At 44.9% G+C, this 16,626-nt stretch overlaps 1 protein-coding gene across 11 annotated transcripts in view; it reads right to left on the bottom strand.

The window, feature by feature from the left end:
* The window catches only part of MCUR1 (mitochondrial calcium uniporter regulator 1), a 28,139-nt gene extending 20,935 nt beyond the window's left edge, over positions 1–7,204 (bottom strand). For 4 of the 11 annotated variants that reach the window (XM_045497347.1, XM_045497344.1, XM_045497353.1 and 1 more), the window contains exon 1: positions 6,625–7,198. In XM_045497347.1, coding sequence (XP_045353303.1) covers positions 6,625–7,057 — 433 coding nt within the window. In that variant the 5' untranslated portion in view covers positions 7,058–7,198. Of the gene's footprint in view, positions 1–6,624 lie in introns of all 11 variants that reach the window. The other 7 variants (XM_045497345.1, XM_045497351.1, XM_045497355.1 and 4 more) reach the window with 4 other exon arrangements.
* Between the last annotated feature and the right edge of the window lie 9,422 nt (positions 7,205–16,626).

The following is a 16,626-nucleotide window of genomic DNA, read 5'->3' as shown; positions in this document are numbered from 1 at the left end:
TTATTTATTTTTTGTTCCTTGTGTTTTTGGTGTTGTATCTCAGAAACCACTGGCTAATTCCAGGACACAAAAATTTACACCTGTATTTTTTTCCTCAAGTTTTATAATTTCAGCTCTCATATTTAGGTCTTTGATCCATTTAACTTTTATGTGGTGTGAGATGAGGGTTCAACTTCTTTTGAGTGTGGATGTCCAGTTGTTTCAGCATTTTCTTGGAATTTGTCAAAAATCAATTGGCTGAAAATATAACGGCTTATCTCTGGGTTCTCCATTATATATCACTGATTTATATTTGTCCTTATACCAATGCCACATTTTCTTGACTACTTGTAGCTCTGTAGTGTAAGTTTTTATATCAGGGAAGAGTCGTCTAGTTTTGTTCTTTTTCCAGATTGCTTTGGCTATTCTGAGTCCCTTGTATTTCCATATGAATTTTAGGATCAGTTTACCAATTTCTGCAAAGACACGTGAAACTTTGAGAGAGATTGTTTTAAATCTGTATATTAATTGGGGGAGTACAAATTCAATCCATGAACATAGGATGTCTTTCCATTTTTTTTTTTTTTTTTTTTGGTTTTACTGTTTGTTTATTTTTGAGAGACAGAGACAGAGTGCGAGTGGGAGAGGGGCAGAGAGAGGGAGACATAGAATCTGAAGCAGGCTCTAGGCTTTGAGTTGTCAGCATAGAGCCCAAAGCAGGGCTCGGACCCACGCACTGTGAGATCATGACCTAAGCCAAAGTCAGATGCTTAACCAACTGAGCCACCCAGGCGCCCCTATGTCTTTAATTTTTTAATAATGTTCTGTAGGTTTCACAAAAGAGCTGACACTTGAACACAGGTTTTAACCACATGGGTCCACTTATACACAGATTTTTTATAGTACGGTACTGTAAATGTATTTCCCCATCTTTATGATTTCCTTAATAACATTTTCTTTTCTCTAGCTTACACTATTATATGGAATAGAACACATGTCATAGACAAAATATTATATTATACACAACTGTCTATTAGGTAAAGCTTCTGGCCAAGCTATTACCAGTTAAAGTTTCAGGAAGTCAGAAGTTAAACACAGATTTTCAACCATGTGGAATATAAGTTTTGTGGGTTTTTATGTTAAATTTATCCCTAAGTATTTTATTCTTTTTGATGCTACTATAAAGGGTATTGTTTTTTAGATTTTTTTCAGATTGTTCATTCTAGTGTAGAGTAATGCAACTGATTTTTTTTTTTTTTTTACACATTTTTAATTTTGATCTTGTATCCTGCAATCTTGCTGAACTGGTTAATTAGCTCTAATGGTTTTTTAGCAAATTCCTTAGAGTTTTCTATGTACAAGATTATGTCATCTATGAAGAGTGATAGTTTTACTTCTTATCTGGATGCCTTTTGTCTTGACTCGGTCAGAATTTCTAGTACAATGTTGGATGGATGGTGATTTGCTCCTGATCTTTGGTGGGAAAGTATTCGTCTTTCACTATTAAGTATGATGTTAGCTGTGGGTTTTTCACAGATGCCTTTCACCTTTTTATCTGAAGGGGTGCTGAATGTTGTCAAATTCTTTGTCTTTTGAGATGATCATGTGGTTTCTCTTCTTTATTTTTTTAATACGGTGCAGTACGTGAATTGATTTTCAGATCTTAAATGAACCTGCTGTTCCTGGGACAAAATCCCCTTTTGTCATGATGTATACTCCTTTCTTACACAGTGCTGGATTTGATTTGTTGCGTATTTTGCTGAGGATTTTTGTGTCTTTATCCATAAGAGGTATTGGTCTATAGTTTTCATTCTTTGTGATGTCTCTGTAAAAGCCTATCTTCAGAGAGAGGTGTCCTAACAATTTGTATATTATCTTTTCTATGAATTTCTGTGCATTTAGCCACAGATCCAACCCATTTTGTAAACTTGTTTCGAGGTTCCCTGGCTTTTGTATTTCATGAACCATAAAAATACTTTTAAAAAATATGTAACAATTGCATTGCCAATGAGTAATTCTGTCAAAAAGGACATTTAAACATAATAGCTCCTTACTATTACAATCATACTATAAAAGACACTTTGACAGCAAAAGAAAAAAAAAAAAAAAGAGATGAACAATATAAAAAAAAAACCTTTCAGGGGCGCCTGACTCAGTCGGTTGAGCGTCCAACTTCGGCTCAGGTCATGATCTCACGGTTGGAGTTCGAGCCCCGTGTCGGGCTCTGTGCTGATAGTTTGGAGCCTGGAGCCTGCTTCGGATTCTGTGTCTCCCTCTCTTTCTACCCCTCCCCTGCTCATGCTCTGTCTCTGTCTCTTAAAAATAAATAAATGTAGGGGCGCCTGGGTGGCGCAGTCGGTTAAGCGTCCGACTTCAGCCAGGTCACGATCTCGCGGTCCGTGAGTTCGAGCCCCGCGTCGGGCTCTGGGCTGATGGCTCAGAGCCTGGAGCCTGTTTCCGATTCTGTGTCTCCCTCCCTCTCTGCCCCTCCCCCGTTCATGCTCTGTCTCTCTCTGTCCCAAAAATAAATAAACGTTGAAAAAAAAAATTTTTTTTTTAAATAAAAAATAAAAAAAAAAATAAATAAATGTTAAAAAAGTTAAAAAAAAAAAACCCTTTCATTTAAATGTAATAAACATAGCTATATAAAAATATTGCCTCATATTTGTCCTTGCTTTTCTACGATGCCAGGTTTGGAGAAGGGTGGTAGAAGAAAGAACAGTCACCACTCAGAGTTCAAAGGTTTTCTCAGTAAGATCCCTAAGTGACTAGAAAGATAGTTCAGCTAATCAGCTCCTATAGTCAGTCCTCCACCTCCAAACATTTTAAAGGAAACTGCACGTAAGCAAAAGTGTGGCGTGGACAGGATCCTACAGATCTGATGCTTGTCTGTAAGCTACAGCAGTGGTTCCCACCTTGGAAAGAGGCTCAGTCGGGATCAGGTACAAGAAATCCAATAATCATTTTGTACCAAGCGCGGTTTGCAGACTGATGAAATACAAAATGCAACAGCTATCATATGTATGTGTGAGTTTAAGGGTTAAACAAACAAACAAAAAAAAAGGCCCTTACTTTCAGAGAACTGTTAGCCTACAGTATAAGGTCCTTGGCAAGGGGCAACCGGATGGCGCAGTTGGTTAAGTGTCCGACTTTGGCCCAGGTCATGATCTCATGGTTCATGAGTGTGAGCCCCGCATTGGGCTCTCTGCTGTCAGCACAGGGCCTGCTGTATTCCCCTCTCTTTCTGCCCCTCCCCCACTCGTATATTTTTCTCTCTCTCAAAATAAATAAAAAAAAAAAAGGCGTTGGCAAAGCATACAAATACAGAGCCTGTCCTAATTTAGCCCACACTTGCCCTTTCAGCTTTCTTTCCAGCCACTTAAGCTATTCCGTTTCCTGCACTTACATAACCTTGGTACTCCAACCTTAAGTCTGCTCTGCCCCCCTTTTTCAACTGGTAAATTTTACGAAACCTTTTTACGCTTTTTCATTTAATTTTACAATCTGCTAAGCACATACTAAGTTCCGGGCAGAGCATTACACTCCTCTGTATGGTTCTGTCTGCTAGTTCCACCCAGGGCAGGGGGCAGCCTTGATTGCTCCTTATCTGTGTTCTCAGCCCAGTTCAGACAGCTCGATCACAGCACTCCCTGTATTATTCCCACATCTGTATCATCCATTAGTCCAAACATCCCAAGAGCAGCCAGTCTTAGTCACGTTCGCGTTGTTAGCATCTAGCAGAAGGCCTGGCATGCTGCAGGCCAGAAATAATTTTTTTCTTTTAATGTTTATTTATTTGAGACAGACAGAGAGTGTGAGCAGGGGAGGGGCAGAGAGAGAGGGAGAGAAAGAATCCCAAGCAGGCTCTGCACTGTCAGCACAGAGCCCGACGTGGGGCTCGATCTCCTGAACCATGAGATCATAACCTGAATGGAAATTAAGAGTTGGATGCTTTAACTGACTGAGCCACCCAGGTACCGCCAGAAATTTTTTAAGGGAACTCTATGATCTGGATTATGAGACTGTCTAGAAAGAAAATTTGAAATCAACTCCTTTCGCCTCTTCACCAATGATCTTTCTTTTTTACATTAACTTGCTCAGTTAAATCTCGTCTTTTTTCATCCTTTATGTCCAGTCCTGAGATAAAAGTGGCCTCTGTGAGAAGAGACCCCGAATGTCTGCCTGACACAGAACAGACCTAGCTCGAGAAACAGTGGGGGTGGACAAATGAATGACCGAATCTCTTACGGGGCTCTCTAGAGTTACCCCACCCATCTTTCAACTGTGCTGAACTGTCCCATGGGTCACGAGTTGAAAACACTGGAGTCTAGAGGTGGCTCGTGAAGAGTGATGGAGTTTTCTAGTATCGAATTTCTTGTTTAACCAAGAAAAATAATCACTTGTGTGATTTAGCACCCCCCCCCCCCCCGCTCACACACACACACAAAATAAACTATCACAACTACTTTCGAAGCAAGAGCTAATTCCAAACTTCGATACCGCAGATTTTTTTTTCTCGTCCAAAAACAACTTATTTCGGTCGCAAAATATGTACTGCCATCTGAAAAGTGGAGAAAAGGACTGGCCACTTGTCACTTGGCAGGCCAACCTCTGCTGACAGAAGCTGCACGTCCTGCCTTCTGTCAAAGGGCAGAGCCTGAGGACGACCAATATTCTGGCATGTGGAATACCTCTGACTCATTTTTTCTCCTTTATGGTGACAACACAGTGAGGCCCAAGAACTGGGAACGCCTACCAATGACCAGGAAGCAAGTAAAGGGAGCTATGCTACAGTGTCATGTGGAATTCTCCTTTGGAGGGACCATCAGGCTATCAAAAGGATATTAAAAATACATACAAAAGCAGCCCAAAGTTGGCCTTGAACAGAGGAGGAAGCCAGGCACAAACTTCCTATTCGTAACATCCTTAAGTCTCAGTAGCTCTGGTACTGAGCACAGCATGAGGCTGGAGGCAAAAAGGACCAAAACTTATGCTGCTAGTTAATGGGCACACACACTCCTTAAGTGTGTGTTGTCTGTTTCCCCATAGTTAGGCACCCGTTCTCACTGTGAAGAATGAGATCCTTTGAGACTAACCCAATAGGACCTCCTTCTTGACACACTGTCAGAAAACTGATGAGAAAAGGCTCTTCCCCTTTGCCCCAGCATCTTGAATTATGAAATGAAAATAAATCACAAGTTACCAGCCTGTCAAAAAAAAAAAAAAAAAAAAAAAAAAAAAAAGAAAAGAAAGAAAGAAAGAAAAAAAGAAAAAAACCAGCAAAAGCACTGAAATAAAGACCAAAGCCATCTCTAACTCAGAATTACTGCAGGACACTGACAGAGTTCACGACTCTTTGTCCACCCTTTATACATAAAGCTTCCTCCCTTCACTTTCTTCCTCTCCCAATCAGTTTCTCCCCCAGCCACAGGCATTCTCAAATTTTAGACGCGGTCAACATTCACAGGGCATTTCTACTGAGAAAAACGTAATAAATAAATAAATAAATAAATACCCATCAGTGTAGTTACTGATGGCTACCGACTCATACGTATAGCCCACCCAAAGTGATATTTTTGCCCTTTGCTAATTAATAAAGATGACCACAAATGATGGATCTAGTAATCAACCATTTGCTGCCTAGTAAACTGAGCCTGTTTTTGGACTTCCCTAATCTTTATGCAGGGCAGTGACTGCCCTCACCTTCCAGAATTTAATCAAATGCCACCTTCTGAATGAAACCTATTCTGATAACCCCACTTAAATCCATAGCTGGAGGCCCCCCTCACTTCTAACCCTTACCACCTCCGTTTTTTTTTCCCCTACAGTATTTACGTACGTATATGTAAATTATATGTGTATGTGTAAGTTAAAGCTATCAAGCCGTATCATCTCCTCTGCTGGAGTGAAGAGCCGAGATTTTGTCAATTGATACATCCCAAGGACCCAGAAAAGTGCGAAACACAGAACAGGCAACTAGTGGTTAAGGAGTTAATAAACCCGTTAGAGTAGGGGGGGCACGTGGGGGGGGGGCGCCTGGGTGGCTCAGGTCAGATCTCACCGTTTGTGAGTTCCTTGGGAGTCGGGCTCTGCGCTGACAGCTCAGAGCCTGGAGCCTGCGTGCGATTCTGTCTCCCTCGCTCCCTGCCCCTCCCCCGCCCACTGTCTCTCTTAAAAATAAATAAATCTAAAAAAAAAAAAAAAAATCCATGAGAGTCGGAAATAAAATGGTAATAAGCTCGCAGCCCCCCGCAGCCGCCCGCACCCCAGGCGCGACAGGACGCACGAGTCAGCGGCGCCCACGCGGCGGCTCCCCGCAGCCCGGAGCACCGGCTCCCCGCCCAGCGCGCGGTCCTCCCCGCAGCCCGAGCCAACAGCGCGCGGTCCTCCCCGCAGCCCGAGCCAACAGCGCGCCACACACCTGGTGCCCGGGACTCCGCGTCATTCGGCTCTTCCCGGCTGGCCAAGGCCAGGCGACCGCGGGTCACCAGGGCAGGGCACCACACAGACCTTCGTCCCCACGCCCCAGAGGAGCCCGGCGACCTCGGCAGACCCGACCTGTGGGTGGCCGAACCTCCCCCCTGCCCCAGCTCGGGAGGTTAAAGCCAGAGCTGCCCCAGCATCCCGCGGCCGCGCGGCCCTCACCTCTCCTGGAGGAAGCGACGGGGGCCACCCGGCCGCGGCACAGGTGGAGGAGGCCCGCGGCCGAAGCGACGCCCGGGGCGAGGCCCCGCAGGCACCTCCCAGCGCCGCCGCGACCGGCCGGGGGCACGGAGGGCCCCGGGCGCGAGCGCTCCCGCTCCGCGAGGGGCCGGCGCGGAGAGGCGGCGGCGGCCAGGCGCGGGGAGGGCACGAGCAGGAGGAGGAGCAGCGGGGAGGCACGTGACGCTCCTCCGCGGGCCGCCGGGGCGCGGGGCCGCAGCGACCCCAAAGCCCCCGGCAGCGCGGATAGGCAGTGGCGCGCCGGGACGCCGCGGCCGCCCGGGCTTCCGCAGCGGCCGGAGGGCAGGAAGAGCAGAAGCCGCCGGCGGCCCGTAGGACGCTTCGGCCTCCCGCCCGCGACGAAGCCGCACTCCATCGCCACGGCGGTCACCGGCCCGAGCGCGCGCTCATGCCGCCCCTCGCGCGGCGCCGGCCCGTGTCAGACCGCAGGAGCGAGCGTGGGCGGCGGCCTCGACCCGCCCTTTCCTGCCGGGCTGCCGGGCTGCCGGGCTCCGGACGCGCGCCGAGGCGGGGCGGGGCCAGGGGGCGGGGCCGGGGGCGGGGCACGGTCCCAGGCACCGCGAGAGTGACTTGCCCCGGACCAGCTCATTAGGGTGGAGGCGGCGGGCGCTACGGGATCTGGGTTACCTGCCGGGCTGCCACGATTTTCATATTCAGTGTTCTGGTGTCCTTACAAAGAAATTAATGACCCTGGCGCCCTTCAGAATCCCTTGGAAAGTCCCCGCACCACCAGGCTGCCCTGGTCATTTTTTCTGGCCGAAGTCCCCCAGCGTGTGGTGTGCACGTTAAGGAATTAACAGGGCCGAGGGAGCGGCGCTTAGTCAATACATTTTAAAGGATAAACTTCAGAGCTTTTGTTTTCGGATTAGTACACAATCTGGGGAATTTAAAACGTGGGGTTTGTATGTTAACGGAGAGCTACTGGCGTAGGATATCTGACACTAGTGGTGTTCAGTTCAGTGAACTTTTTGAATGCCTAGCGCACCTGTCTCGGTTACAGGTCGGTCTGTTGTGTGAACTCGGTGTTTCCTGAGTGAAGGAATGAAACGCACAAAGCTCAAGGCTTGGAGAGAGAAAGAAAAATGAGTTGTCCTTGTCCTCCAGGAGTTTTCTTACACACTTACATATGTCCACATACATGATGGAAGGAAAGCATGTTTTATGAGCCTTAAGAGCTATAAAGTGCTGGTAAGAGAGAAGAGAGTGCGTATGGCGTTGAAAGGGGTGGAAGGAAGGTTTAAGTAGCTATCAAAATACAAATAACTAAAAATGTTAAGGTGCAAGTTGACACTTTCATAAGAAGTTAGTAGGAGTTACACATTTGTAGAACTGGTAGGGAAAGCAATTTAGCAAAGTGTATCAACAGCCTTTATGTTCATAAATTGACAGCATTTGGTGGTTTGTTTCCAGTTTTTGGCTACTATGAATACGGCTGTTATAAACATTCTTATATACATCTTTGTGTGGATATGTGCATTTATCCCTTGTTAAAGGAAAAAAGTTATTCAATGACACTTGTTAATGCACAGTAAGGAAAACTTTATTCAAGGGTGGGGGGCTATCTTGATAGGTCTAGGGAGCACTACTGTGGAATTTTGCAGTGGGGGAGAGAGATTGGGGTCAACTTCAAACACAGCAGGGACAGTTGGGAATTCATAGCCACAGAGCAGGGTGGGGATAGGAAACATCAGAATTAAGATGGATTCTGGGGAAACCAACCTAACAGGATTCTTGCCGACAGCCCATCAGGGTGATCAGATATGAAGGATGGAAGGTCCTGGTTGAATTGATTTATCGGGAGTTTTGCTAAAATTGGATCATACAGAGAGGAACAGGGAAGTCTGAAAGTCAGGCCTAGTTGGAAAGCAGTTCTGTGGAACCTGAGTAGGGTTTGGTTAATGACAAAATCTTCGTCATCCTCTTGGGAAAGAACCTAGGAGTCAAACTGATGATTCATCTGTTCAGTGTAATTTAACTGTACAGAAAATGCCAAAATGTTTTCCAGAGTAATCAGGCCCCTTTACACTCTCACCAGCAACAGATGAGTTTCAGTTGTTCCATATCCTTGCCAACTTTTCATGTTTTCAGTCCTTAATGGAATGCTATCTTATTGTGATTTTAATGTGCATTTTCCTGATGAACAATAATATCCAGAGTACCTTTAAAAAAAATTATTTGCGGGGCGCCTGGGTGGCTCAGTCGGTTAAGCATCCGACTTCAGCTCAGGTCATGATCTCGCGGTCCGTGAGTTTGAGCCCCGCGTCGGGCTCTGGGCTGACGGCTCAGAGCCTGGAGCCTGCTTCGGATTCTGTGTCTCCCTCTCTCTCTGCCCCTCCCCTGTTCATGCTCTGTCTCTCTCTGTCTCAAAAATAAATAAACGTTAAAAAAAAATTAAAAAAAAATTATTTGAGTGAGAGAGACACAGAGAGAGAGAGAGAGACAGAGAGAGAGAGAGAAAATGCAAGTGAGTAGGGGGAGAGAAGCAGAGGGAGAGGGAGGGAAAGAATCCCAAGCAGGCTCCACACTCAGTGCAGAGCCTGACACAGGGCTCGATCTCATGACTATGACATCATGACCTGAGCCAGAAAGCAAGAGTCTGACGCTTAACCCACTGGACCACCCAGGCGCCCCTGAGAGTACCTTCCCATGTTGTTTTAAAAACCGTTATTGTCGGGGCGCCTCGGTGGCGCAGTCGGTTAAGCGTCCGACTTCAGCCAGGTCACGATCTCACGGTCCGTGAGTTCGAGCCCCGCGTCAGGCTCTGGGCTGATGGCTCAGAGCCTGGAGCCTGCTTCCGATTCTGTGTCTCCCTCTCTCTCTGCCCCTCCCCCGTTCATGCTCTGTCTCTCTGTCCCAAAAACGAATAAACGTTGAAAAAAAAATTAAAAAAAAAAAAAAAAACAAAAAACCGTTATTGTCAGTATTAAATGCAGCGGTATATGTAAAGTGCCTAGCACAGTGCCTGGTATAGGGTTGAAGCCTAGCAAATGTCAGTACCAATTACAGGTTGGATACGACTTTTCCTTAGATAAAGCAGGGACACATGTTACTTGCTTTCCAAAGCACCTTCTTGTGTTTGGTGTCAGCACCTCAGCTTTCCATGGGGTGACGCTGGTCCCTGCCCAGTCCATGTGGTTTGGGTAGGCCAACCTCTCTCCAGGCCATAGGCGTGGCCATGTCACCGGTTAAGAGTCAATGAGCTTTGATACTAGAATTTCTCTAAGAGTTATTGGGAAGGAGAAGGTCTTATTTTCTGTTGATATCTAGGTGTAGGATGTTTTAAACCTTGAGCTCTTGGGGTTACCACGTGGCCTGTGACTGAAGCCTTTATAGAGAAAACAGCCCGGCAAGATGAAGAGAAATGTCTTGTTCTAGCTTAACCTGAAACTGAAATTTTTATTTCTAAAAACCGACAAACTGCTTTTGTTTAAACCAGCTACGGCGGGGTTTGTGTCTCCTATCCTGACTAATAATAGGAGCCTCATGAATGGCAGGTCAAAGAGAAAACAAAGATGCCAGAGCATGTAAGTGTGACCTTTACCGTAATGACCTCATTTACCAGTAAACATTGACCAGGGGAGATCAGTGTCTGCTGCTCAGATTAGCTCTTCTCCCTCGTGGAAGAATAACAAAGGGCGAGGAGAGGATTCTGGTTCCAGGGGGGATGTAGTTAGCACACCCACCCTATCTCTTCAACTCAGTGCAGCTATAAAACCTGGACACAAAGCACAGAGCAGGTATTTGAGGACTCTGAAAAATAAATAGTAGCAAACGGGTCAGTGAAGGCAAAAATTCAAAGTGCCACCAAGCCGATGCTGAGTTCACAGATATTTTTTTCCCCCTTTGGCATCCTCCCAGCCTATCCTGTCAACCTAGAATTCTATATCCAGCAAAAATTCCATCAGGAATGAAGTTGAAATAAACCTCTTCTTAGATGAAAGAGAACGAAGACAACTTTTTTCTTTCTTTTCTTTTCTTTTTCTTTTTTTTTTTTTTTTTAGCCAGCAGATTTGTTCTAAAAGAATTGCTAAAGGAAGTTCATTAGGTAGAAGGGAAATGATGCCAAAAGGAAGCTTGTAACATCAGGAATGAAAGAAGGGCAATAGAAATAGTAAATATTTAGGTAAATGTAATCAACTATTCTTCTCCTCTATTCTTTAACATATGTTTAATGGTTGAAAGCAAAAATTATGGGTGTCTGGTGGGGTTTTCAGTGTCTATGGTTAATGGTTATGGGTATGGATATCCATTATATATCGTATATGTACATTATTATACATATATGATGTAATGTATATAATATATGTAATGTATGATGTATTTATATGATGGTAAGGTTTCTATATTGCAGTTCAAGTGCTAAATATTAATTCTAAATAGATTCTAAACAGACTTAGAAAAGTTAATATGTATATTATAATGCCTAGTGCAACCCATAAATATATTATCCAAGGAGATAGAGTTAAAATACATGATAGATAAAATGCCATAATAAAAAGTGTTCAAATAACTCAAAAAGAGACAGGAAAGGGGAAAGAGAAGATTTAAAAAAACAAAACAAAACAAAGGGAACAAACTAAACACAAATAATACAATGGTAGACCTAAGTCTAAACATATCAATAATCACATTAAATGTAAGTGATCTAAACCAGGGGTCAACAAAGTTTTTTTCTCTTCAGTTAAAAAAAATTTTTTTTAATGTTTATTTATTTTTGAGACAGAGACAGAGACAGGGTGTGAGTGGGGGAGGAGCAGAGAGAGAGGGAGACACAGAATCCGAAGCAGGCTCCAGGCTCTGAGCTGTCAGTGCAGTCCTACGTGGGCCTCGAATTGACGAACTGAGAGATCGTGACCTGAGCCAAAGTCGGACGCTTAACCAACTGAGCCTCCCTCAGGCCCCCCAGATAGTAAATATTTTTTACTTTATGGGCCACATACAATCTCTATCACATGTTCTTCTTCTTCAAAAACAGGTGCTGGGCTGGACGTGGCCCAGGGGCCATTGTTTGCCAGCCTGTGGCCTAAGCACACCTATTAAAAGACAGACATTTTTGGATGGATTAAAAAGTAAAAGAAAAAGATGATGTCCTAACTATTTTTTTAAATGTTTATTTATTTTGAGAGAGAGAGAGAGAGAGAGAGAGAGGCAGAGAGAGAGAATCTCAAGCAGGCTCCTCACTGTCAGTGCAGAGCCCCGTGCGGGTCTTGATCTCATGAACGGTGAGATCATGACCTGAACTGATATCAAGAGTTGGATGTTGGGGCGCCTGGGTGGCGCAGTCGGTTAAGCGTCCGACTTCAGCCAGGTCACGATCTCGCGGTCCATGAGTTCGAGCCCCGCGTCGGGCTCTGGGCTGACGGCTCAGAGCCTGGAGCCTGTTTCCGATTCTGTGTCTCCCTCTCTCTCTGCCCCTCCCCCGCTCATGCTCTGTCTCTCTCTGTCCCAAAAATAAATAAACGTTGAAAAAAAAAAAAAATTAAAAAAAAAAAAAAAAAAGAGTTGGATGCTTCACTGATGGTGCCACCTAATTGCCCTCTTTTATTTTTAAATAAACAAAAAAAATTTTTTTGAGAGGGAGAGAGAGAGAGAGAGAGAGAGAGAGGGAGAATGTGGGGGGGAGGGGCAGAGAGAGAGAGAGGGAGCGAGAGAATCCCAAGCAGACTTTGTGCTGTTAGTGCAGAGTCCAACACAGGGCTTGTTGACACAAGCTGTGAGGTCACCACCTGAGCTGAGATCAAGAGTCGGACGCTTAACTGAATGAGCCACCCAGGTGCCCCGAAACAATGACCTAACTTTACATGGTTAACAAGAAACTCATTTCAGTTAGAAGGGTGTGAGTAGGTTGCAGGGGTGGGGAAAGGGGAAGATGCTTCTCCTTAGTGCTTCCCTAAGAGGCAAAAACCCCAGTGAAAGAAGCTTCTAATGTGTGCTGAGATAGGGACTTGACAGAAATAGAGGGGTTCTCCTTGCTATTTCCTTCCTCTTCCCTTCTAGGGAAGCCAGATTTCTGGCCATTTCGGAGTGGAAGCATATGGCCCTGAAACCGAAAGCAGAGGGTGACTCTGAGTATCGTCAGTTACCCCCATCAAACCTGAGCCCTTTATGCCACGCAGAGGCCTTTGGACACTCATTCTGTGCCCATTTGTTCTCATTTTACATAGAATATTAACTACATTAGCCCTTCTCACAATATTATCAGGTAGGAAACAGTAAGTTAAGAGGGAGGAACAATAAGAAACTAATGTGTAAGGTAGCGTAAGAAAGGTATATGACAGGGGGGCCTGGGTGGCTGAGAGGGTAGACCATATGACTCTCCATCTTGAGGTTGTAGGTTCGAGGCTCACACTGGGTGTAGAGATTACTAATCAAATAAGACCTCAGGGGCCCCTGGGTGGCTCAGTCGGTTGAGCGTCCCACTTTGGCTCAGATCTTAATTTGGCAGTTCGTGAGTTCGAGCCCCACGTCAGGTTCTGTGCTGAAGGCCCACAGCCCGGAGCCTGCTTCGGATTCTGTGTCCACCCTTTCTGCCTCTCCCCGGCTAGCACTCTGTCTCACTCTGTCTCTCAAAAATAAATAAATGTTAAAAAAATTTTTTTTGATAAAATAAAACCTTAAAAAAAAAGAAAGGTACGTGACAGTACAATTGCCATTGAACAATATGATGATAACTTAGAGGACTGAAGGAAAGGTTGAGACATAACCAGTTACTCTTTTCTTTTCCCTATATTTTTGATAATTTTCCTATCCCTTGGCTGAGTTTCTATTTAAAAAAAAATTTTTTTTCAACGTTTTATTTTATTTTTGGGACAGAGAGAGACAGAGTATGAACGGGGGAGGGGCAGAGAGAGAGGGAGACACAGAATCGGAAACAGGCTCCAGGCTCTGAGCCATCAGCCCAGAGCCTGACGCGGGGCTCGAACTCACGGACCGCGAGATCGTGACCTGGCTGAAGTCGGACGCTTAACCGACTGCGCCACCCAGGCGCCCCTGAGTTTCTATTTAAAAAAAAAAATTTTTTTTTAATGTTTATTTTTGAGAGAGAGAGAGACAGAGAGTAGAGGGGTGGGGGCAGAGAGAGAAGGAGACACAGAATCTGAAGGAAGTTCTAGGCTCTGAGTTGTCAGCACAGATCCCAACTCGGGGCTTGAATCCACAGACCGCAAGATCATGACCTGAGCCAAAGTCAGGCACTCTACTGACTGAGCCACCCAGGTGCCCGGCTGAGTTTCTATTTCAGGGACAACTATCCATATTTTGAATCACTTTTGTTTTCCATATCTATTTTGTTCTTTTGAATAACTGTTACTGTTTTTATTCCTCCTGCATTTACTTGTATGACCTCAAGCCTTCTTCTTTGGGAATCATTTAAGTCTTTGCTATACCCATTCTCTTCCTTACTCTTATAAGTAGTCTGCCTCTGACATTTGTAGAGACCAGAGCAAGAGAACAAATGAAGACCCATTACCCCTATATCCAGATATTTAGAAGTTATAAATCAAGCCAAGACCCTGTTAAATAAAACATGTTCCAACCTCCTTTTTTGTGAGGGCTAGCAGAATAAATGCCACCCCAAAATATGCCACTTTGGCATAAGGACTGTTTCGAACTGAAGGCAATTGAGAGGAAGTCGATACGAGAAAAGTTCTCTGCTTTTCCCCTATTTGCCTACACATAGGACACAGATCTGTAGAGGTGTCCCCTCCCCTTTCTCTACCAGAAAGAAGTTAATCCCCAGAGGGAACTCTAGATCAGTAACAGCCAAGAAGTAGAATCAGAGGAACCTACATAATAAACCTTTTCTACCCTTATCAATCATTATTGCCCCTTAGATTTGCCTTCTCACAATTTGCTACCCCTAGAAGCTCAAAGCGCTTTTTGCTTGTCTTACCACTTCTCCCCCAAATAATTGGTCTTTGCTAAGATGCTGTACAAGCCCAAGTTCTACCACTCCTATGTGTTCCTCATCTCTGACCACTCCCGTGTGTGCCCTCTGTACTTGTGAACGAACTTGTCTGTTTTCGCTTGTAGATCTTTTCTTTTAGCAGTTGAACTGATGGACTCCAACCAAAGAACTTAAGATGGGGGCACCTGGGTGGCTCAGTTGACCAAGTGTCCGACTTCAGCTCAGGTCATGACCTCGTGCTTTGTGAGTTTGAGCCCCGCTGTGGGATTCTGTGCTGACAGCTCGGAATCTGGAGCCTGCTTTGGATTCTGTGTCCCCCCATCTCTCTCTTTGTCCCTCCCCGACTTGTGTGCTGTCTCTCTCTCAAAAATAAGTGAACATTAAATTAAATTAAATTAAATTAAATTAAATTAAATTAAATGTATTAATTTAGGGGTGCCTGTGTGGCTCAGTCGGTTAAACATACCACTTTGATTCAGGTCATGATCTCATGGTTTGAGTTCAAGCCCCACATCAGGCTCTGTGCTGATGGTGTGGAGCCTGCTTGGGTTTTTCTCTCCCCATTCTCTCTTCCCCTCATCTGTGTGTGTGTGTGTGTGTGTGTGTGTGTGTGTGCGCGCACGCGCTCACACGCACTGTCTCTCTCTCAAAATAAATAAATAGACTTAAAAAAAGAAGATGGGTGAAGGGAAAATAGTTTTTCCTCCCTTACACTTGACAAATATACTTTCTTACCAACAAAATATAAAACACGTGTATAAGCAATCATTTTTCTGTTCTTTAAGCCACTCCATCGATGGCATTTTGTTAAGGCATCTTGAGAAGCCCCATACACTAGCTATATTGGCTTATTAGGGTATAGGTTCTGTATCTAAAACAGAAACCCACATGGGGCGCCCGAATGGCGTCCAACTTCGGCTCAGGTCATGAACTTGTGGTTCTTTATTTATTTATTTATTTATTTATTTATTTATTTTAAATTTTTTTTTCAACGTTTATTTATTTTCGGGACAGAGAGAGAGACAGAGCATGAACGGGGGAGGGGCAGAGAGAGAGGGAAACACAGAATCGGAAACAGGCTCCAGGCTCTGAGCCATCAGCCCAGAGCCTGACGCGGGGCTCGAACTCACGGACCGCAAGATCGTGACCTGGCTGAAGTCGGACGCTTAACCGACTGCGCCACCCAGGCGCCACAAACTTGTGGTTCTTGAGTTCGAGCCCCGCATCGGGCTCTGTGCTGACAGCTCGGAGCCTGGAGCCTGCTTTGCATTCTGTGTCTCCTTCTCTCTCTGCGCCCCCCCCCCCCAAAAAATAAATAAATGTAAAACAGAAACCCACAAACGTGATTGAATAGTATAGGGTTCTGTGTCTCTGTGATGTTGGTGAACTGGTTGACTCCTTCTAGAGCGTTGCTCTCATCTGCCAAGATAAACGGCCAACATTCTGGCATTCTAAGTAGGCAGAAAAAGGAGAGAGTGTGCCTCTTTCATTTAGGGATGTGATCTGGAAGTTGAACACATTACTTCTGCTTACATCCCATTGGCCAAACCATCGTTAAAGCGCCAACCTTAGCTGAAAGAGAGTCTGGGAAATATAGTCTTTATTTGGAGTGGCCTTAACCTCACTACAACCTGGGGGTTATAGTACTATCAGAAAGAAAGGGAGAATGAATGCTGGAAGGAAACTCACAGTTCTTCTACAAGTGGAAGAGAGATTTCTTTACATCGCCAGAGGAAGAAAATACACACACACACACATTTGATTCCTTAGTGAATAATACTACAATCTACTTCTTTTCATTCTGATAATTGACAAAAACCAAGCTTGGAAATCTCGGTGCTGCCTCCAAGTGCTTATCAATGTCATTTCAATGCCTCTGTGTATTGATTCGCTTCCAGGTTCTGCCAGTTGTAACCAGGAGCTTACCTAGATTCCTGACTTCCCTGGTGTCACCACCTATGGGGTTTGAGTTCTGGAAAGAATGAGACCCAGCAATACACTGTATACATGTTAAGGTG

The sequence above is a fragment of the Leopardus geoffroyi genome, chromosome B2 (genome assembly GCF_018350155.1).
Source record: "Leopardus geoffroyi isolate Oge1 chromosome B2, O.geoffroyi_Oge1_pat1.0, whole genome shotgun sequence".
Taxonomy (NCBI): Eukaryota; Metazoa; Chordata; class Mammalia; order Carnivora; family Felidae; genus Leopardus; species Leopardus geoffroyi.
Note: the sequence above shows the minus strand (reverse complement) of the source record. Positions and strands in the feature narration are given on the sequence as shown.